Source organism: Musa acuminata, chromosome BXJ2-8 (assembly GCF_036884655.1).
Source record: "Musa acuminata AAA Group cultivar baxijiao chromosome BXJ2-8, Cavendish_Baxijiao_AAA, whole genome shotgun sequence".
Classification (NCBI taxonomy): Eukaryota; Viridiplantae; Streptophyta; class Magnoliopsida; order Zingiberales; family Musaceae; genus Musa; species Musa acuminata.
Window position 1 is genome coordinate 10,538,666 of NC_088345.1, and position 21,017 is coordinate 10,559,682.

Here is a 21,017-nt window from a genome sequence, read left to right on the forward strand (position 1 = left end):
CCGACGGTTCCAATTGACTGCGAACGACAACTTCCAACCGTTGGAGCGCATCACGTGCATTGCACGTGTCACAGCGTATTCCTATTACTTGCTGTTGGTGATTGAAAAAGAGATATTTTTCGTTAATTATAAATAGGAATGCTTTAATCATAATAAACACTTAATAAAACATATATCTATCTAATGCTAAAACTTAATGATTAATGAGTCCTTTAATGTTAATTAATTGATCATTCAGCATTTAATTAATGTGATGTTTTATTTTTGAGTAGGATAAGTAACATCCTTAATATATTAAGAAACATCATCTACTTCCCAATATATCTTCCTCTAAAATCTATAGGTAACATTTTAATTCACATACGTAATATGTAATTTATACATTAGCACAATATGTATCTTATGTGCATTTTTTTTCCTCGTCATGCTTCTATTTATTTTAGGAATTTTTATTTTTATTTGTGAGAAGGTGTATATATGTTTTTTTTTTATAAGTAAGCAAAATAAGTTATCTAATTTTTCATGTCTCTCAAGTTATAGTAAATCTCACTTTCTTTATAGTTTACATGGACGTAGTGTTTGCTTAGGAGAGTTAATTACATATTATCTTTTATAATTAGTTATCTTTAGTATCATAGTCCTTATTCTTTTAAAAGTTATATTAAGACCTTTATACTTATGAAAATGAAACATTTAACTTTATTTCTCTTCACACCATGGGTTTTGCTGATGAAAATAACTCAGTGGTAAACTAAAGTGAGGCAGAACCAACATATGTTCAGTGATAAACTTTATAGTATTTTTTTTTATAAAGTCAATGGGCATGAGAAAAAAATAGAATTAAATATTTTACTTTGATAAGCATAGGGATCTTAATGTAACTTTTGAAAGTATAAAAACTGGGATGTTAAAGATAGCTAATTACATGGAGTAATATGTAATTAACCCGCTTAATTGATTTGATAGAGATTTTGATGAAATTAATAAATTAAATTAGTCAATTTATAAAAAAAAAATATTCTTCCAAGTTAGGTTAGTTTTGGTGAATTCTCACATTCTATTTCGTATAAACAATCCTCATTTTACTATTGACAATCCGTATAAAAATTATTTTTTATTATTTATGATCCTCTAAATATCAATCATTTTTTTTCTCACAATCTTTTATTTTCTTTGTTGGAATCTTAACCATATCAATATCGCTTGTCATTCGATATCGCTAGCGATTAATAAAAGAAGATAAAAAAATAATGAGGATATTTATATTCATTGTAAAAGTGTATAAGAAGAATATTAAAAAAATTATAAAAATCTTTTTATATTAATAAAAAAAGGATGAAGAAAGGAGTAAATCGTTTGGTCATCCAGCAATCCATCTCGAACATTTTCTAAAAGTTGAAGTCATGTAAATAAACCCTTTTTTTTTTTTTTTGGGTTTCAACTATATTATCGAAGCTGTTATGTTGAATAGGAATATGAAATGCAATAGTGTGCTAATTGATGACAAACTTAACTTGGTTGGTGCAACGTCAAGCCTTTAGTGAAAGCGACTTATAGAGACATAGTTAGGATGTGAATGAGGAGGCGTCGATGACAAGCAAGCAGTGCCATGCACAGGACTGTGTGTCCCACTTCCGACTCTCCACGTTTGTCTCGATTTGTTCTTTCGTTTCCGACGTTATCACTCAATTAATCTGTTATTCGAACTTATATATCATTCAATTTATTTCTATAAATATTATACTGTAATCATATCGATATCACATATATTAACTTTTAAGCTCACCTTAATAATAAATTATTTCATGCGCTTAAATCCATCATATATATACATATATATATATATATATATATATATATATATATATATACAATCCATGAAGCAAAAGTGGGTGGGAGAAGCACTTCTAAGGGTACGGAAGCAAAGAAGAGGATTGTACTGCATGCCACATGGGTTGTGGGCAACGTAGAGAGATCGGCGTCATGGCCACGGGAACCACACTGTCAAGGACGGACCAACTGCTGCATGCGGCCATGCTCTTGTTGGACCAGGCGAAGGAACGGGACGTGCTTGTGCTCTTTGCTCATGGAGCAGAGCAGATTAGATTCTTGTTCCCGTTAATTTGCGTAGTTAGTGGAAGGACGCGGTCGAGGAGGGGCTTCGGCGGTTGTGGCTTGATGATTGGCAGGCAGAACAACCGGTGCAAGGGGGTTCGTCTGCGGTCACGGCGGTGGGGACTCGGTCGTCGCGTAAACCATGGGGAGAGGCCCTCTGCGGTGCTACAGCAGGGAAAGCGACGGGTGTGAGAGTGCCGCTGCATCCGCTTCCCTCGAAACGTCTCTAGGAGGCATGATTACTTCCTCCTCGCGCTCTTACCTAATTGCCTGCTATTCTGTATCGTGGTTGACCGAGTGGTATCTACAGTGAAAGTTCATCATCGATCATCGATCTTTAACCCCGGTTTCATGTCTGTCCATGTGATCGGAGAAGAAGAGGATGCTTCTTCTGAAAGGAATCAATCACCAACCGTTGAGCATGTGAATGTTGAGGAAAAATTGCCTGTTTCTGCCTCCAACTCCTCGTTACGTCTTTTGATTTGTCAACATTACTTACAACTGCCGTTCGACCTCCTCAATAATTCATATCTTCTTGGAGTTGGGGAGGGACCTCCTCCTCATCACTCCTCCTATATATACCATATGCAATCCCATGTCCTCCCTCCACCCAACCAACCCTTGCTTGTGTGCTCCATTACGCATGGCTTCTCTCGTTGCCTTCCTTCTCCTCCTCATTTTGCGCACTGCAATTTCCCAGCCCTCTCCGGGATTCCACCCGGGTTCTTCTCTGAGTCCAGTTAGATTCTACCAAGGTTACGGCAACCTTTGGGGTCCTCAGCATCAATCCGTCTCCCAAGATCAATACACTGCCACCATTTGGCTTGATAGCAGCTCAGGTCTGTTGTTCCTCCTCTCCGACTTGGACTTCCTCTCTCTCTCTCTCTCTCTCTCTCTCTCTCTGAATCCTAGACACCTTCATGTGGATGTAGGAAGTGGATTCAAGTCGAACACCGCATACCGAAACGGCTACTTTGGTGCTTCCATCAAGCTTCAAAGCGGCTACACTGCCGGCGTCAACACGGCATTTTATGTCAGTCATCCTTCTTCTTGTTGTTGTTGCATCTCTAGTCTCTGCTAATTGTGTGGATCATTCTGCTTGCAGCTCTCGAACAATCAAGCTTATCCCGGGTTCCACGACGAGGTGGACATCGAATTCTTAGGGAACATAGCTGGAAGGCCATACACATTGCAGACGAACGTGTACGTTAGGGGCAGTGGTGATGGTAGGATCATCGGCAGGGAGATGCGGTTCCACCTCTGGTTCGATCCCACCGCCGACTTCCACCACTACGGCATACTTTGGAATCCCGACGAGATCATGTGAGTGCTATTGCATTAACCACAACAGTCGCAAACTGGACTGCCTTCGATGGATCTTGTGTCTCTCAGATTCTTCGTCGACGACGTGCCGGTACGGCGGTACGCGCGGAAGACGGAGGCGACGTTCCCCGACCGGCCCATGTGGATGTACGGCTCCATCTGGGACGCGTCGTCGTGGGCGACGGACAACGGCAGGTACAGAGCCGACTACCGCTACCAGCCCTTCGTCGCGGAGTTCACCGGGTTCAAGCTCGGGGGGTGCACGGCTTCGGCGCCACCGAGCTGCCGTCCGGTGCCGTCGTCGCCCTCGGGCGGCGGGCTCAGCCCCGAGCAGTACGCGGCGATGCAGTGGGTGCAGAGCAACCACATGGTGTACGACTACTGCCAGGATTCCACCAGGGACCATTCTCTCACTCCCGAGTGCTGATCTCTATCTGCTGCCACTCGTAAGGGGGGATGATATATGATGAGCCGCCCTTCTATTCGTAGTTGAGGCGTGTGCGGGCGTTCGGAGTCGTCCATATATTGCGTTATTTTGATGCGTTTCCTGATCCGATCCGTCTAAAGTGGACATGATTTGAGTTCGATTAGCATCAATCGGGAACCTGATTTGGTTCGATCAAATCGAGCCATGCGCTTATTCTTAATCGAACATTTTGGATATTGCTGATATCACAAAAGCACACGTCGCAAGCAACTTAACGATCCTAACACAAATAAAACCAGCTTCTTTCTTATTAAGACGATCGCACGGACGGGGCATCGACTCGGACCAAAGCGAAGACATCGTCGTGGTATATCATCTCTCAGTCTTCATCGTCCTCGTGCGGCGAAGTCTCCGGCTCATCGCACGACGGCGACGTGAAGTAGAAAGGCCCCACGGTGTACTTGAGCATGCCGCGGTGCACGACGGAGGGGTGGTGGGGCCTCACCCCGCACTTGCCGCCGCCGAAGTCGGTCATGACGTTGCAGGTGGGATCGGGCGACGACACCAGCCTCACGGTGCAGTCCTCCGGCCGGACCGCCTTCCCGTACACGAACTTGCTCACCACTAGATCGAACTCGCCCTTGTCGTCGGTGGTGTCGCTCGTGTGGCACACCGCTCGCCGGCGCGAGTCCAGGCATGTCACCGCGACCTTCGCACCTGCATGGCGACGAATGAGAGAGAGAGAGAGAGAGAGAGAGAGAAAGGGGAGTGTGTGTGTGCGCTGATCCAAACTTCTTGACGATAAGAGGGATGCAGTCACAGTCATCAGACTGTTACTGCCAGGGGAAAAGGTTTTCCGTCATCGATCTACAACCGTCGCGCGTGTAGCATTAAAAGGCTGACAGGGAAGAGAAGGTGCGTAGGAACGTACCTTTGACGGGTTTACCCTTCGTCCACTCGTTCCATCCCTTGGAGCAGTCCTGGCACAGCACCTTGCCATCGTAGTGTACGACCTTCACGTCGTCATGACCACGCCGGGCTTCCACCCCGCCCAACATCAACAAGGCTGCTGCAGCTGCAATCACCGCCACAACCCACCCCTTCTCCATCTCTCTTTGATATCTCTTCTCTTCTGCGGAGCGTACCTCTTCCCTTCACCTTTCCGTAACCCTGTTCTCGAGTTCTTGCCTCGAACCTCTGAATTTTAATGATACGAAGAGCGAGCAGAGCCGGGGAAGTGAACGTGAGGCCGACTACTGTCGACGTGAATGCCATTGTAGAGTTCATGGAGACCAAAAATTCCATGAAGGAGAAACCATATGAAGGCTTGTCACGACTCGGTCACCCACTTCCCCCTCTTTCAACTCATCCACTCACCTATTTCAATGTCAAACCCGTATCTGCTTCCCGACTGACGTGCACGTCTCTCCAAAGTGGACAATGCCCTGCTCAAAATGCTTACCCTTACCTTCATCCAACACTTGGATGTCCAACATGTTAGCATGTAGAGTTAAGTTATGCTTGATGGTTTTGTTATTAAGATAGGATAGACTCGACTCGGTCCATAAACATGGAGAGCAAAAGAATAAATATCCTTTTTCCAAAGACCAGACCAATGGATGACGAGAGCATGTGGATCGACACTGACAACATAAAGTGGAGGATTACATTTATTATTAACTTAATAATAAATGTACATTGGTGACACTGTAGGTTGACACCCTTACTCCATAATACTCTTTGAACCATCACGTAGAACTCGTTTCTACGAGTTATAGGATTCCAGGAAGTCTCTAATCATCTTCCTTTCCTCCTTGGTAAGGTCAACATTTTTGCTTGCTAAACGTTTCCTTAGCCCCATTGCCTCGACACTTGTATCGCTACTGGAAACCTGCAACAACAAATGCACACAAGCCAAAATCATGTCAACCAAGGATCCAAACACAAAGAGTCTCTCAATTTGAGGGAAAGATCTTACTTCTACATAATTGTTTACGTGACCGTCATTGTTTGCACTTGTCAACAACTCATGTTCGTTGCACAGCCATTTATCATCAACTATGTACTTGTACTCATAGCGTCCTTCCTACACAAAAAAAAATCAATTTACAAATAAAAGGCACCTCATGCTGCAAATAAAAGCAGACTTTTTACGACATCGAGTTCAATGCACAACTCAGAATGCACGCAAGCCATCAATTTGTAAAAGGTTCTCATGTGTTGCATCATACAAGAAGAAAAATGAGTCATTTGGGCAAAACGTAGATAACCTTCCATCCATCGAAAGACTTAAAGGATTATAGTCTGAACAATCCTTTTATAAGAAAGATAACCTTTATTAATTACATATCAAACCACTTTGATGCATCCCTTGGCAATTTACCATTGCCTTTTGTCATTGTCATGACCTTCTCAAGATGCTTAAAACCTAAAAGTGGTACACTGCCGTTATAAATCACTCGAAGTATTTATTTATATATGTTGTGAGACTAAACCATGATATTACAATCTCCCCCACTTGGGAGTCTGACATTCTAATCAAAGACTAGTGTAGCCTGAAATATCCCAGAATATTCTAGCATGGTATATTCTCATCAATGATGGTATATGCTTTTTAACCAAGTGTATATAGGTAGTCCCTTCCTACTCGAGTCCCTTTTCAAGACTCAATACTAGTTCGATTTTGATAACATTTTATCATGACTCTATCTAATGGATATATGACCCGTTAAACTTTGTTGAATCCGATCCAAGATACTTAAGAAAATTATCAATAGTACATGCATCAAACTGTTACTAGTATAATCACACTGGTGGTGCTTCTTTTTTTATTTGTTTGCCCAAGCTCATTAATAGAACTTTCTGTTATAATGAAATCCTACTCATGACTTGTGCAACTGTTGTGGCCTACGAGCAAGGTGAAGCCTTTTTATCATGCATCTCTTGTGTATAGTTTGTCGAAGCAGTATGTGAATGAATATATATGCACAGGATAGTAATCAAGAAAAAATGAAAAATAAATATACATCAGAACCGTAAATTCTGAAACAATTGCAAAGCTTAACATGTTAACAAAAATGAATATCACAAGTAAAAATTGAAAGAAATAAAGAACGATTCCATCATGACTAAAGCAACTAACTAAGAAGACCAACATATGGAAGCCAATTTTCTTCCTATTGCTAATACTGACAGTATCAGATACTACATGTCAATCTAAGAATCACATGAGCAAGATTGCATGTATTGTTTTCACTGGTCTATAACCAAAAGAATGTACCATGTTGGTACAGTCTTTGGTCTACTGGCATATTTTTTAGACACACTGGTATTGTTGGGCATGCCTACGCCATGCCTATAATACCACCCAATCTCAACTGCCACACATCACAAAACATTAGGCAAGGAGGTATGAGGTTTGGAGTTCCGGTTCAATCTAATAAACCAATTTGTAATGAAGCAACCAAATTTTGAATGGAAAAAAATCCTAAAGCTATGTTTTCTTGTCCCAGAGATGGCTTTAGCTTAGTTGGCCTTATGTAGGGTTAAGCACAGTTCAAGTCCTACACGTATGTAGATCTCCTTTACTGCTGCATGGACAATCTGTAGATTAGCGGTGCTATTTATTAATCATGAAGATGAGTTCTTAAAACTAACTTTTATTAATGACCATGCACATCCTCCTTTTATAGTTGGGTGCTATCATGTATTATTAGTGCATTTGTGAACCGAGGATTAACACAAGTGTGGAAAAAAGATGCTAGTCCCAATCCCACAGAAATAACAATGAAGAACTAATCTAGGAAGCAGCATCCTGTTGGAGAAGTTGACAAAACAAGATGAAGATTAAACTGAAGATAAGCTGCAGAACAACAAATGTTGTCATAAGACTTATAAAGCTTAAGAATTTTTTAGGAGTACACATCAGCACACTCACAGGTAAGCTCTTCTCAAGAATCCATACACCTTCCTCCTCATTGAACTTCAGAGGAATTCTCTGAAAATTATGAAAACTTGATTAACTCACTCATCAGAGCAATTATATCATGAAGCTCACTGAAAAAAAATCATTACAAAGCATTTACTTTTCAAGATAAACATGAAATATGTGAAAAGATCATAATCACAAAACCAATGAACAAACAACACTTTGTTCACATAATGACAAGTTAATAAAAAAGCATCCCACGCTAACCATGCCAGGAAGCTTAGAAGGCCCAGGATGTAACAGTAGCAGCTAAATTACGAGAATTAACCAAAATCTGAACCTCCTAACTATGGACTATGGTAAGATTTCAGATTAGTGGAAAATACTTACATGTATGACATGGATGAGATATAAGACATCTAAAACATAAGAGAACCATGCGAGATCAGATGCACAAAATACAACACACACTCAAAGTAGAAGATTTACTTATAAATAGTTAAAATTACTTGCATGTCCACATCCTTTTAAGCAAGAATAGGAAGATTTCAAGAGTAGGGATCAATAATAATGCTTTTGATGCCATTCTCACTTGCAGTCCTTGATTCAACAAACCTATGAGCAGCATTCCAGCTTACAAATGCTTCCACTGACACAAAGCTTCTGTTACATCTGTTCTATGCTCCAATTATAATTAATAAAATTTTCAAGAATACAATTAGTGAGCTATACATATCGTTGCTCATGCCGATTCGTAGGTCATGAAGCAACATCTTTCATACCATGAAGAAAATAAAAAATATCAATGCTGAATATATTTACCTGTCATATGACTTACCATATTAATAGGGCACAATTTGGTAGCACGCCCCCAGGTAGCCGACCGCAGCCACATCAGTGCCAATGGAAAGTTTCGAAGTCGATGTGGCAGACCACATCAATACAACGCCGTCCCACGAAGAATGGAATGGCGCCGCTCGGGTATGATGGTGGCACCGCTTGGGTACGACGTCGCCCCGCAAAAGTTGGGACGACGCCACTCGGGTACGACGCCGTCCCACGAAGAGTGGAATGACGTCGCTCGGGTGTGATGGCAGCATCGCTCGGGTACGATGCCGCCCTGCAAAGGTTGGGACGATGTCGCTCGGGTACGACGTCATCCCGCAAAGAGTGGAACGGCGCCGCTCGAGTGTGACGGTGGCACCGCTCGGGTACGACGCCGCAAAGGATGGAACGGCGCCGCTCGAGTATATGCCTCTGCCCCGCAAAGGTAGGGACAGCTCCGCTCGGGTGCGACGCCGTGCACGACAACTGGTGTCAGCATAAAAGGTATGGGTTCGCCGCTTAAGAGGGCGGCGACCATTAAGAGGCAGGGATAGCCAACCCCCGTGGGCAGGCATAAAAGCCCATTGCCTAGCCAACACAAAGGGGGAGGTCCACTCAAGCATCCTACTATCACTCATTCAACGGAAAGCTAACCTAAACATCGGAGTGATCGAGTCGGGAAATCCCCCTCCCAATCTCGACCTGTGTGCAGGAGCCCAGCGGTAGAGAAGCAAGCCACCCGCCAAGAAAGGAGGTCGCACTCGGGGGATGAAGCTTTAGCCCGACTCGACGCTCGAGCGACTACGCGAGAGACCCTACGCATCGAGGACTCTGAGACAAAGGGCTGCACCGGACACGGGATGGCCGACGCCAGCTTCTGAGACTCGAGCGCTAGACCAGGCAACCTTGCGCATCTAGAATCGACCCTAGCTGTGCTAACTCCCCGGCCACGGCGTAAAGAGACACGAACACATATGAATATGCTGCCAGTATTAATATGATATTATTTAAACAACCTCTATGTTGACTTATTATGGCATAATGTATCGAGATTCAAGATTATAAATGCAAATTTTCTTTATAAACAAAAAAAAAGAGAAAAAAATGTTAGAAGAGCATACCTGTCCCCATCCAATATCAAGTCCAGACACTTCCACTGAGGAACACTCATTACCTTTCCACATCAGAGTGACATGGTTCTTGGATAGGCCTATAAGCTACAAAGGGAACATAGTTCAATGAATATTATGATTAAAAAAGGTAAGAAAGCCTAGAGCTTTAGTGGGACATCAAATTAATCAAGAACATCAAGTGCAAACAAAATGTAAAGGTGACATGTGGTATCACAGCAAATTAATTTTTGACATGACAACAATTATTGTGACTAATAAGATTTGAAACCATGATTTTCCTCAAGTACTGGTAAACGGACAGTTCAACAAGGATGAAGATCCAACCTCACAACTTGGTTATCTGCGGAACTCCATACTGCATTAAACATTCTTGAACATTTGTTGTGAGGTTGATCATAATGCAGAACATATGCCCGTATTGAATATGATGGAAATGATAACATATAAAACAGAAATTTGATCATAATGCAGCTCCAAATATGCCCATATTGCAAAAAAACTGAAGTGCTAGCATAAAAAAAAAAAGCTTTTTAGATTGGTCAGGATTAGATAGAATGGTTGTATTTAAGAACATTTTTCTCTAGCAAAAGATGTCAATGTGGTCAATTTTTTGTTATGTGAGTAGAAAAAAGAACAATCTATTGCAAAAATTTTTATATACAATGCTGTTCATAGTTGGGGTTTGTTTTTTTGTAGAGGTTCCACCTAATTTTTATTGATGATGTTTTTTTAATTAGTCAACAAAATGCAGTATATTCTTTCAAAATAGAAAAAGATAGGATGTACTACATGTCTATTGCAAAAAAGAAAAGAAAAAAAAACAAATACTAGAACCTAAGGAAATAAAGCTGAGCTAAGAAGAAATAATATGCCAAACTTTTAGATTGGAAATAAAGAGATATAACTAAATAAAGAAATTTCTACCAATGCAGGGAAATCAAACATCAAAAGAAGTTAATGAAATTCAAGAATGAATGGCAGACAGTAGAAATAGAGAATTGATCAACTACGATGATGTTTGTCATGATGATGAAACCGTACCGGAGTTTCGACGATCGCTTGGTACGGTACGAAACTATATACCAAGCGGTATACCGTTCGATATACCGCTCGGTATATATATATATATATATATATATATATAAGATTATATATATATTTATATATATTTTTTATTTAAAAGGCGATGTCGCATCGCCTCGGCGACGTCGCCTCGTTTATATATATATATATATATATATATATATATATATATATATATATATATATATATATATAATCCAAAAAAGGCGATGTCACGTCGCCTCGACGACGTCGCCGAACATCATCTTTTTCTAAAATATTTTATATATAAATATAAATATAAATATAAATACATATATATATATATATATATATATTATTTTATTATTTTATTCGTTCCGCCCGATAGCGGGCGATCCGCGTACCGGTATGCTATCGGACCGGTACGTACAGGGCGGTATCATTTGGTATTGCCTTCTTTGGTTTATACTCTATTTCCTTATCATCTTTTAGGCTCTTTTATCTTCCTATAACTAGAAATGTAATTAGATTATTAATAAGGAAACATATTATACTGTTTATAAGTACGCAAAGCAAAAGAAACTTCTAAGAACAGCCTAAATTCCAGTGGAACTCTATAAGGTGATGGGAGATCTATTATATTTGTTTGTGTGTTTCAAAGTCCTCAGACATTGAGCATCCCCACCAAAATATGCAAAAGTACTCAACATCTAAAAGGTAAAACAGGTTGTCTCTTTTGAGAAAGGTCTCAAATTCGAATCCACGTATGGTCGAAAACATATTTCCATACTGAATTAATTGTTTAGAAAGTAAAATTGGCTATGGCTTATGAGTTCCTATAAAATTAATGTCTAAGATGCTAACTTCAAGCAGATACACCAATTCCTAACCAGTAGAAATAGTGCATGTTAAAGAAATAGAACATCAAGAGAGAACTTGTCAATATGAAAATATCAAGAATAATCAATTGTAAGGATGCATGCATCAGATACAAAAGCATCCATATGTAAATCTGTAGGCACATATGATACAAGGAAAAAAATGCATCGACTTTCAAATTCATAGTAACTTCAGAATAATTAAAAAAAAAAGACAAAACATGCTAACTGGTAGTGGAAAGAGATTCTGCTTACCATATCAATGGTTGCACTTTTTATAGCAGCCAATTTTGGGAAGCATGCTCGCTTACTCTATATGCAAAATGTAATCATGAAAAGATAAGACAAAGTGAATAGATGTACATCGAATGATAAAACAAATGCAATGATGAGAAGTGTCCTAATTAAAAAGATGCAACATGCAATTACAGTGTTAAACATAGAATCAAAGTTCTCACAGTTTGCTCTATGGTTGTGCAGAACGTAAAAAATAATAGTTATCACCAAGGAATTTGATTTTGTCTGATTCATATGCACCGGCTGGTATCTACTGGTGCAGGCATGAACCAACACATGGATGTCCAATTTCAGGCAGTCCATATGTGATAAAAGGCTGTTAGGGCATATAATGCCTGACCCAACTTTTTTTATCTTTATAATCTTAATCCCATATGGCCATATGTCTCTCATGCTATTTGCTCTGCGTCCATTGCTGCATGCATCTGGCACTACCTGCTTCCAGTGCATGCATCTCTCTATCACCACCTTTATCTCCCCCTCTCCTCTGCCCACCTCCTCCCCTCCTCTCCTTCTCTACTGCTCCCCCCTCTCTTCAGCCACCATCTCCCTCCTCTCCTCCCCCTTCTCTATAACGTGGCACATTTTGGTATATCAACATACGGTGGGCCGGAATGGACTTGACCCATACCAGTCCGCCATGGACCAGCATGGTAACAGTACCCAAGATTGAAATCCTTAGTTCTCACAAGCTTGTGCTTGTACATACAGGCAGATAAGATAGGACTACAGTCACCTGAAGCCAAGAGGAGCAACCCTGCAGCATTATTGATGTTGCCCACCTAACTTGGTGGGACTAAACAATTATATGGTGTAGGTCGCCTGTAAGCATTACATTAATGGTTCGAATAACTCTAGAGAAAAAATCCCTTAACTAGAAAATCGTCGTATGTGCTCAATTTCTTTCTTTTTTTTTAAAACACCTTAATTGTGAAGACAAAATCAATTGACTCTATTGTTTAATTCAAACAAATTGATTTAAAATTGAATTCTATTGTTTCAAAAGAAGTTTAGATACAATAGGATTTATGATAAGAATGGGTGAAATGATAACTCTCTCTTGTGAGATGTTGGGAAACCTTCCCAACATCATATGGTTTATCCTTGGAAACACAATTCATGGGTACTGATCATTCCAAACATAAGAGTTCAACTCCAAATTAATTAAATCCTGACATTAAAAGTTTCCCAAGAGCCTGAATATGACAAAAAAGTCTATAGCATAGGACAAGGTCCTGAAAGAGTTTGAGCATTGATTTAAGTGCCTAAGAACCAGAAGATACAAAAAATAATTTCCAACTGATATTGACCAATGGATATTTATAAGGTCTATGATCTAGTTTTTTCCTGATATGAGCATACATATATTTATTGGTCCTTTATCTTATGCTTCAAGATATTTATAAGTACCCTACTGTTGGCCTAGAACCAAACTTGACTTTTCAAAACAAGAGTAAAAGGGATACAAATGAAATATCCTCTCCAGAGAGCTGCAGTTTTGCTAACCAAGTATATGTAAGATACACTATAAAAAATAAAGTACATTTGGACTAGTTTATTGTTGGGAAAATCCAGTGAGCATGTGTCTGTACAGATCATAGGTAAGGAAGCACATAAAGAAAAATGTGAGGAAGAAATTCTGCTTAAATCTTCTAACTCTTGAAAATATGTTCAAAAAGTTAAAGAGTTAAAAAACTCAATATGAAATGATATTCAAAAGATGCCTCTAGACTCTATGAAAATAGCTCAGGCGAGTTTGTGAAGTTATATTAGACTACAATGAGAATCTTTAAACTGTAATACACTTACAGAATATTGTGGTATGTCAAAGCTGACAATATGCATATGTAGAAAATTCACATAAAGATAAGACTATCCAATCAGATGGCCAGCAAGATACACATACCAACGGACTTATCACATTTTACTGTCTTAAGGTGGCTACATTACAACAAATCGAAAATAAAAGCAACAGATCTAGGCACCATGTTATATGTCTTTTAGTCATAAGAAAAATATAGATCTTTATCAAATCAAGGCACTCACTTCAGTTTTACCATCTACTTATAAACATCATAACACTGAAAATGCTGAAGGGATTACCTGCAGTAGCTGGTGCCCTTCATTCAGCTCATAGCCTTTAACCCAAAACATGTATGCCAACTACAGTGTAAAAGACATTGAGTTACTAAAAACATTCCTTGTGGATAAATCAATAAATATGACCATAATAAGTTCACTACTTAGTTAAGCATATGAATTAACAGAGGAATGAGAGTACAGTCCTTTTGGAGATAAATAAGCATGTTGTGTCTGCATCATCTCAAGTGACCAACTCATAAATGAAGATCTTGCCTAAACAGGCTGAAAACATTTTTTTTAAATGGCTATCTAAGTTTGGGTTCCTAATCTCACTGCTAATAAGTATTCAAGAAGTCCAAATATACTGAAGAAAAATTTCAGAAGTAGACCGATTACTCCAATCACTTGTGTCAATTATGCGATATTTTACTGTCTTTGAATCAGATACCATTGATCATAGTGACATTCTGCAGCAGTATTCCACCGACTGGAGTGCACAATAAAGTAACAGGCTGACAACCAAGAAACAGAAACACGAAGAATTGGCAAGCCAAAACCCAAACCTTGAGAAATCAATGGGCAAAGGTTCTTAGCCTGTTTATTTTAACAAATGATAAAAATATGGAGATTGAATCTTATGATTTTGAAAAAAAAAAAGTTTAAAGGTTTTGATATATAGGACATAATTTTGTAAAGAAGTAATATTTTGACATAACCATAGAGGTAAAAGTAGTTTAAAAATCTTGACACTACTACAGCTCAATAAATAGAGTAAAAAATAGTTATTGTTCCTTGCTGATGATCACAAGTGAACAACAAATTCATGTCTAGTACGAAGAATGGAAGACTGTTAAATTATGAGGTTTCCGAGAAAGGTTCAATTGATAAAAAGTAACATGAAGAGACAAATCTAGACTCAGAATGAAGAGACAAATAACTTGACCCCTTTCTTTAATCAACTTGTAGCTCTAATGTTCAATTAGATGTTATCACTAATTTGTTATGTTCTAACTGGTGGAAAAACTATTGTAGGCTACATAAGCTCAGAAAGAAGAAAAGTAAGAACTAACACAATACTCCAATTCGAGTTGAAAGTTGAAACGACATTCAAAGAAGAACAAGAGGAAGAAAGAGATTATTCACTCAAAGTTAAACTAATTTAAGTTTATCGTATAAAATATCTTAACAAGAGAGGTTGTAGAAAAAACTTTCCTTACTCCCCAAAGGCCCCACCAATATTAAAATGTGTTGGGCTCAAGCGGTTCCATTAAAATGTTTTGTGATAAATGGATATTAACATAGCAAGAACTATTTTTTTATAACCTTTAACACACAATATAAATGCAAAATGAAGCATGGTCCAGCTATGACATAACAAAAGGTTCCAAAGACAAAACAATGGTCCACCAGTAATATAAGACAATGTCTTCAATTACGGAACAAAAGAACAGAAAGATACGCATAGATAGCAACAAAAGAATGAGCAGAACAAGAGCAAAGACCCTACTGCAACTGCAGGCGCTCTTCCAAGCCCGGCTGTACAGTGAACATAAGTCACTCCACCATTCCGATTAATAGCCTTGTATAATTTGCTAACTACTGCAGGAAGTCTCATCCTCAAATCAAATGCATCAAAATCCCTGTGACATCAGGAATAAGAGAAATTGAGGGCACTAACTAACTGCAGAAATTTTCAAGAGTACGAGTTAAAACAGTAGTCATTACAAGTTTACAACGTAGTTACTATTATTATCCATTATTCAGGCATGAGAAGTTGGAAGCTTGAAACCTATAGTGTATGTTTTATGGGCAAGAGTGCACACTTCTAAATATGACCAAATCATAATTTTAGTGCAAGGGATAAGCAAAACAACAAAATGATTTACAAGTGGCCCACACATAGAAGATGTAAAACCAAATGATATACTAAACAAATGAGCCATTATTAAAGTACTTCGGCTCACCTGATTTCAGCACGAAGATGCTCAATGTCACCACATTGCATGGCATATTCACGAATTGCACCAATATCAACCCCAAAATATCTACAGAAATAAATTAAGGAAACAAGATGTCTAGGCAATAAACTAGTGACAATTTTAAGTATGATTCCCCTTACCGGTCCGTACCAATATACCGACCAGCCATCAATACGGTATGTACCGAACTATACCGACGTATCGATACACGATATGATGGGACGTATCAACAAATTGGTATGTACCGCCAATACCGGTCCCCTGTCCGATCAATACATACCGCCCGTATCGGGCAACATACCGTGGTACGACAAACCTTATTTTTAAGTATAATGAAGCAGCCAAAATATTAATTAGATATGAAAGAATCACTTGGTTTTCCCATATTACGACATCAACTCAAGAATGCATCATTTTTCATATTCATTTTCCACCATCGCCGTTTATGGATTGTTGAGTAAAAACATACTAATAAATACATTTATGGAGATAAAACTGACAAAGGAAGGCATTGATTCACGGAAATAAACAACCTAAAATGAGAACTTATATTGGTGTTTTGGAGGGACTAAGGAGACATGCGCTTTTTCCATTTGCATCAGTAGACCACTATTAATCCATCATGTCAATTATTGATCCTTGCACATACTATCAGATATAAATGCATCTATTAATATTCTCTTTTTCTAACTATTCCAAATAAGCTTTGTAATCTAAATCCTAAGTTATACCCTTTTGTGACCAATTCTAGATTATTACTATTATCTTCAATGAAAAAATATCGCCACCAATGAAACACAATTAGGATACTCAAGATCCGAGTCCTTCTGCAAGCAAAAGATGGTCTTCACCCCAATCTTTCGAAGCTTATCAACATCTGATGGGGTCTGTAATTGCACATATTAATCTTAAAAGTTCAAAGACATAAAAGAAATAAACCTTACATTACCTGTAGACAAGAACCAACAATCAATCCTGGGTAGATGAAATTATAATTCATTCCAAGCTCATGCCTATATGTCAGCACTGGTTCACACATCCACAATAGAAACCTTTTATACAGTAAATAATTACAAAAATTTACCTAGAAGAAAACAAAAAGGTAGAATCTTCTTTAGCAATAAATGAAGTAGATGATTACCTGCACCCATTGCTTTTGTCATATCACTGCTATATATCTCAGACTTCTGATCTTGCACTTCAGCACCAGTCTTCTCAGGACTTGCAGAAGACTTGGAACATGCCTGCAAAAGATGGAAATAACTGAAGCAATCATCCTGAGTTCAAATAAATACTACATGCTTAAGTTCAAAATGAACATATTGAAATTTGGTTACACAGCAAAAGTGCACAGTTTAAGTTCAATGGATCTTTGGTTTGCACGTAACTGTTTGAGATAATATCTAATATATTCTTAGTTTCCCACATAGCCGAAAATTCAGGTGGAGTCTTTCTCATTTAAGTGTTTCCCTGGTAAACTATACAAGTTAGGATTGAATGACCTAATCACAAGAAATTTGTAAAATTTTCACATACATCAACTTTTTTTGCACTTTAAAACGTCATATAAGACAGTGACACTGCCTCAGCTTGTGTGCACCAATGTTATATCAGCATATCAAGAATTATGTCTCTTATATTCATTGAGACAAAAGCGTAAAGGAATTCTGCTACAGAAGCTATAAAAGATTCTTTCATTAATGTTTGAAGGCAGCAAAAAAACGAGGCAAAATTGTTAACAAGAATTAATCAAAGCATAAAAAACTAGGCAAAATTGTTGACAGGAACTAATCAAACACTTTCCTGAAACTTTCATGAGACAAGTATAAACAAGAGCAATGACTCTGTAGAAACAAAGAAACAAGCCTGGTTCTAGCCAATTGTAAAAAAAAACAATATCAATTTGTATCGACTTGAAATATACCATGTATGTAAGCAAACACATGAGTTTGCATGTAGCTTATACCGAATATGTAAAACAAAAATCCAAAACCCCAAAATTTTCTGCATTACAAACTATATCATTAGATGGCAAGCCAACGACGAAGACATGTACTAGCATAATATATACCTGTATAAACATTCAATATCGAAGATGTATGCTTACATGAGAATAGAAAAATGTACACTTGTCAAATTGAAATTTGAAAAGAAACAGCAAGGTAAGAGAAGACTATTTCTACAAAAGAATGGTTGTCAACCAGAGAATAGCAAGTGGAAAAAAAATATGGAAGAAGGCAGAGTACCTTCTTCTCTCCTTCATCAAACCTGTTATTCCAATTTATCATCTGTGAAACCTTTTGAGTTTTTTTTACTAGTGCATAGAGACAAATAGTTGCTCGACAGTGTTATTCAAGCTTGTGCTAAATTGTTAATAGCTTAAAAATTACCATTTGTAATAGGAAAATACAGATATAAGACAGCACGCTAAATCTAAATTTTAAGAAACTCGGCTAAAGAGTCAAATATTCATCAATAGGTGACACCTTGTGTCCATTTAGCCCACATCATCCCTTCTTATTCTTAATCAATAGAACCATGCTGTCCTCCAATTACTAAATTCATCCTCAATGAAGATTTAGCACTAGATGTTTTCTATGGATCCATATAATTTAAGGTTCCTACCATCTTATCATGTAGATTCTGAACTTTTTTTTTTTCCACAAACAATTAGCTGTCAGTGCCAAACATCATTCAAGCACCACCATAAGAAAGTACGAAGCAAGGGCATGAGTCTTAACAATTTGCTGGTTGTAATCCAAATATGCAAAAATGGTGCCATAAAATACGTGGAGCAGTTACCAGATAAAGTGTAACAAAAAAAGGGGTAGTTAGAGAATCAGACCAGCCAAAATCACCGCAGAAATGCAACTATTATCTCTCAAAAAACACCATTTTCGGATCAAGAATAGAAATCAAGAATGAAAAAAAATCGAGAACCAAGAAAGCCCCTACTTACATTCATGGTGATCAGCTCGTGCCACCACATAACCAACTGATCATAAGACACATACTAGAAACCAAAGAATACTGAGAATCATCAAGAAAGCAACAGACTCCGCATACAGGTCAAGCAAGAACACAAGAAACTTAAGAGAAATCCATAGCCCGTGCGAAAAGGAATCCATACCGGAGATGCCAAAGAATACCTAGAAACGTCGAGAAAGCAAAAGAAATCCATAGACCGTGTCAAACACAAACATACGAGAAACTAGTCCGAAACTAGTAGCATTAGCATCCTAAAAGCACTCTAAATCAAATCTTCACCACAGAACCCGTCCGTTGGTTACCCACAGAGGTGGAATCAACGAAAACAAGGTGAATTGAAGGAACAGGCTAAACAAGATCGAGACCAATGTGCGACGCTTAGATCAGATATAGAGTTCAAGAAAGAACCAAGAAAGCTTCCTACTCACACTCCTGGCGACATTTACACGAAGATGATGTGGTCGTATCACCCCCTAGACACAAGAAAACCAACAAGCAAGAAACTATAACCCAAGGAATCACAAGAGAAAATGAACCAAGAAAGCAAAGGGAATCCATGACGCGAACCAGATTCAAGGTCGGTGGCCTACTCGAACGTCCTCTCGGGACCGGCGAGGGCGGAGCGGAGGATCTGAAACAAAAATTCACAGTAATAGCGATCAAGATCCCACGAGAAAGAAACGATAAAAGTTAGGGAGGGGAAGACGGAGAGAAAGGGAGGGATCGGTAACGGACGTCGGAAGGCTCCGAAGGCTGTTCATGGCCGGTGAAATTCGCGGAAAAGACGAACGAGGAGGCAGCAAAGCGAGCACAAAAAGGAACGGCCCTTTACGGGATATTTTTTGGCGGATGCTTAATTGCACGGCCCAATGCTCATATATATAGAGGGCTGAACGCGACTGTCTTGGATTCATCCACATAGGTGGGTGTGGCTGAACCAAACAAATGTTTGGATGGATGAATGCGGATTCTCTGCGGGCTATTACTTCATGAAGGGTTCGTCAACACAAATAAAATAAGATACAACAAAAAGCGGTTCTTATACATTTCGATATAGCAAGTATCACTCTAAATATTAAAATTATATATATATATAATATTAATATTCATCTAAATAATTCAGGTTAATCTTTGTTAGTAAAGATTTAAGATTAACTAATTTCAGTTATGAAAATATGTGAATATCTATTTTTATAATCATAGTGAGATGTTTTAATGAGAGATGTTTTACTTGATAATCAAACGATAGTACCGGAATGAGACCAACAAAAATAGTATATATATATATATATATATATATATATATATTTGTGTATGTGTGGAGTTTCACCTAAAAATGCTTATTTCCTTAATTATGTTTTTCAACTTCAAATTTTAATCATAAAAAAATTAAATTTTATTTCAATCATAATTCTATTATGATCTTATCGGCACCAAGGAGAGAAATTAATTAGTGCTTCGTAAAAATTACAATGATTTGAAAGCTTCGTTCGATCAAACCAATATAGAAAATATGTTTAACTTAAAAACATTCGTACCACTTTGCAATCTGGGTGGTACCATTGTTTAACACAGTTTGGAAGATTGTGTTTGAGTGGTACTATCGTCTTTTCTGACAGTGCCATAACCTGACCTAACTTTGAGTCATTGAATGAGCCTCGTAACGAGCCCAACTCAATCCCAGAACAAACTCAATGAGCTTCTAATTGAGTTAGCATAGTTACAATCAATTACAAATACAAATCCTATGTTACACGATATGTCATTGGTTCATCTGACGCTTCGTCTAAATTTTCAACGTATCGTCCTCTCGTTCGGTATATTACCCAATTGACATATTGACCTCTCATAACATCTGATCTCTTTGGTGCAATGCCCGATCCTTCGGCTCAACTCATGGCACGAAGTACTTCTTTCAGTATGTCGATTCACTCCGGCCCAAAGTCTGATTCTTTGTACTTCAATCGATTTGTTTTTCCATGATTGAAGTTATTCATA

At 38.4% G+C, this 21,017-nt stretch overlaps 3 protein-coding genes across 4 annotated transcripts; 1 reads left to right on the top strand and 2 right to left on the bottom strand.

Moving 5' to 3' along the window:
• Window positions 1-2,712: 2,712 nt before the first annotated feature.
• Window positions 2,713-3,991, top strand: LOC135619141 (probable xyloglucan endotransglucosylase/hydrolase protein 32). Its single transcript, XM_065120852.1, has 4 exons — window positions 2,713-2,954; window positions 3,048-3,148; window positions 3,221-3,438; window positions 3,508-3,991. The coding sequence occupies exons 1-4, from the start codon at window positions 2,759-2,761 to the stop codon at window positions 3,863-3,865; spliced, it is 873 nt and encodes a 290-aa protein (XP_064976924.1). The 5' UTR covers window positions 2,713-2,758; the 3' UTR covers window positions 3,866-3,991.
• An 84-nt stretch (window positions 3,992-4,075) lies between these two features.
• LOC135619142 (pistil-specific extensin-like protein) lies at window positions 4,076-5,362 on the bottom strand. The gene is made up of 2 exons (XM_065120853.1): window positions 4,797-5,362; window positions 4,076-4,582 (listed from the first exon to the last, which is right to left on the bottom strand). The coding sequence occupies exons 1-2, from the start codon at window positions 4,972-4,974 to the stop codon at window positions 4,245-4,247; spliced, it is 516 nt and encodes a 171-aa protein (XP_064976925.1). The 5' UTR covers window positions 4,975-5,362; the 3' UTR covers window positions 4,076-4,244.
• A 147-nt stretch (window positions 5,363-5,509) lies between these two features.
• LOC135619140 (phosphoglucan phosphatase DSP4, amyloplastic-like) lies at window positions 5,510-19,908 on the bottom strand. Of its 2 annotated transcripts, XM_065120849.1 has the most exons (14): window positions 19,755-19,908; window positions 19,587-19,650; window positions 19,448-19,492; window positions 17,173-17,275; window positions 16,981-17,057; window positions 16,842-16,918; window positions 16,017-16,097; window positions 15,560-15,692; window positions 14,074-14,133; window positions 11,929-11,985; window positions 9,740-9,835; window positions 7,803-7,862; window positions 5,844-5,951; window positions 5,510-5,756 (listed from the first exon to the last, which is right to left on the bottom strand). In XM_065120849.1, exons 1-14 carry the CDS (start codon window positions 19,778-19,780, stop codon window positions 5,631-5,633), a joined length of 1,113 nt encoding a protein of 370 aa, XP_064976921.1. In that variant the 5' UTR covers window positions 19,781-19,908; the 3' UTR covers window positions 5,510-5,630. The 2 variants fall into 2 exon arrangements, with proteins under 2 accessions (XP_064976921.1, XP_064976922.1); XM_065120850.1 differs by lacking the exon at window positions 19,448-19,492.
• Between the last annotated feature and the right edge of the window lie 1,109 nt (window positions 19,909-21,017).

What these genes read in the sequence shown, in the direction of transcription:
- LOC135619141 (XM_065120852.1), top strand. Translation starts at nt 2,759, where the DNA reads ATGGCTTCTCTCGTTGCCTTCCTTCTCCTCCTCATTTTGCGCACTGCA. An exon ending in TTGGCTTGATAGCAGCTCAG is followed by an intron (nt 2,955 to 3,047) that starts GTCTGTTGTTCC and finishes ATGTGGATGTAG; the next exon opens with GAAGTGGATTCAAGTCGAAC. An exon ending in GCGTCAACACGGCATTTTAT is followed by an intron (nt 3,149 to 3,220) that starts GTCAGTCATCCT and finishes TTCTGCTTGCAG; the next exon opens with CTCTCGAACAATCAAGCTTA.
- LOC135619142 (XM_065120853.1), bottom strand. Translation starts at nt 4,974, where the DNA reads ATGGAGAAGGGGTGGGTTGTGGCGGTGATTGCAGCTGCAGCAGCCTTG. An exon ending in GAAGGGTAAACCCGTCAAAG is followed by an intron (nt 4,583 to 4,796) that starts GTACGTTCCTAC and finishes GTCGCCATGCAG; the next exon opens with GTGCGAAGGTCGCGGTGACA.
- LOC135619140 (XM_065120849.1), bottom strand. Translation starts at nt 19,780, where the DNA reads ATGAACAGCCTTCGGAGCCTTCCGAC. An exon ending in TTGTTGGTTCTTGTCTACAG is followed by an intron (nt 16,919 to 16,980) that starts GTAATGTAAGGT and finishes GTGCAATTACAG; the next exon opens with ACCCCATCAGATGTTGATAA. An exon ending in CAGAAGGACTCGGATCTTGA is followed by an intron (nt 16,098 to 16,841) that starts GTATCCTAATTG and finishes TTATTTCTGTAG; the next exon opens with ATATTTTGGGGTTGATATTG.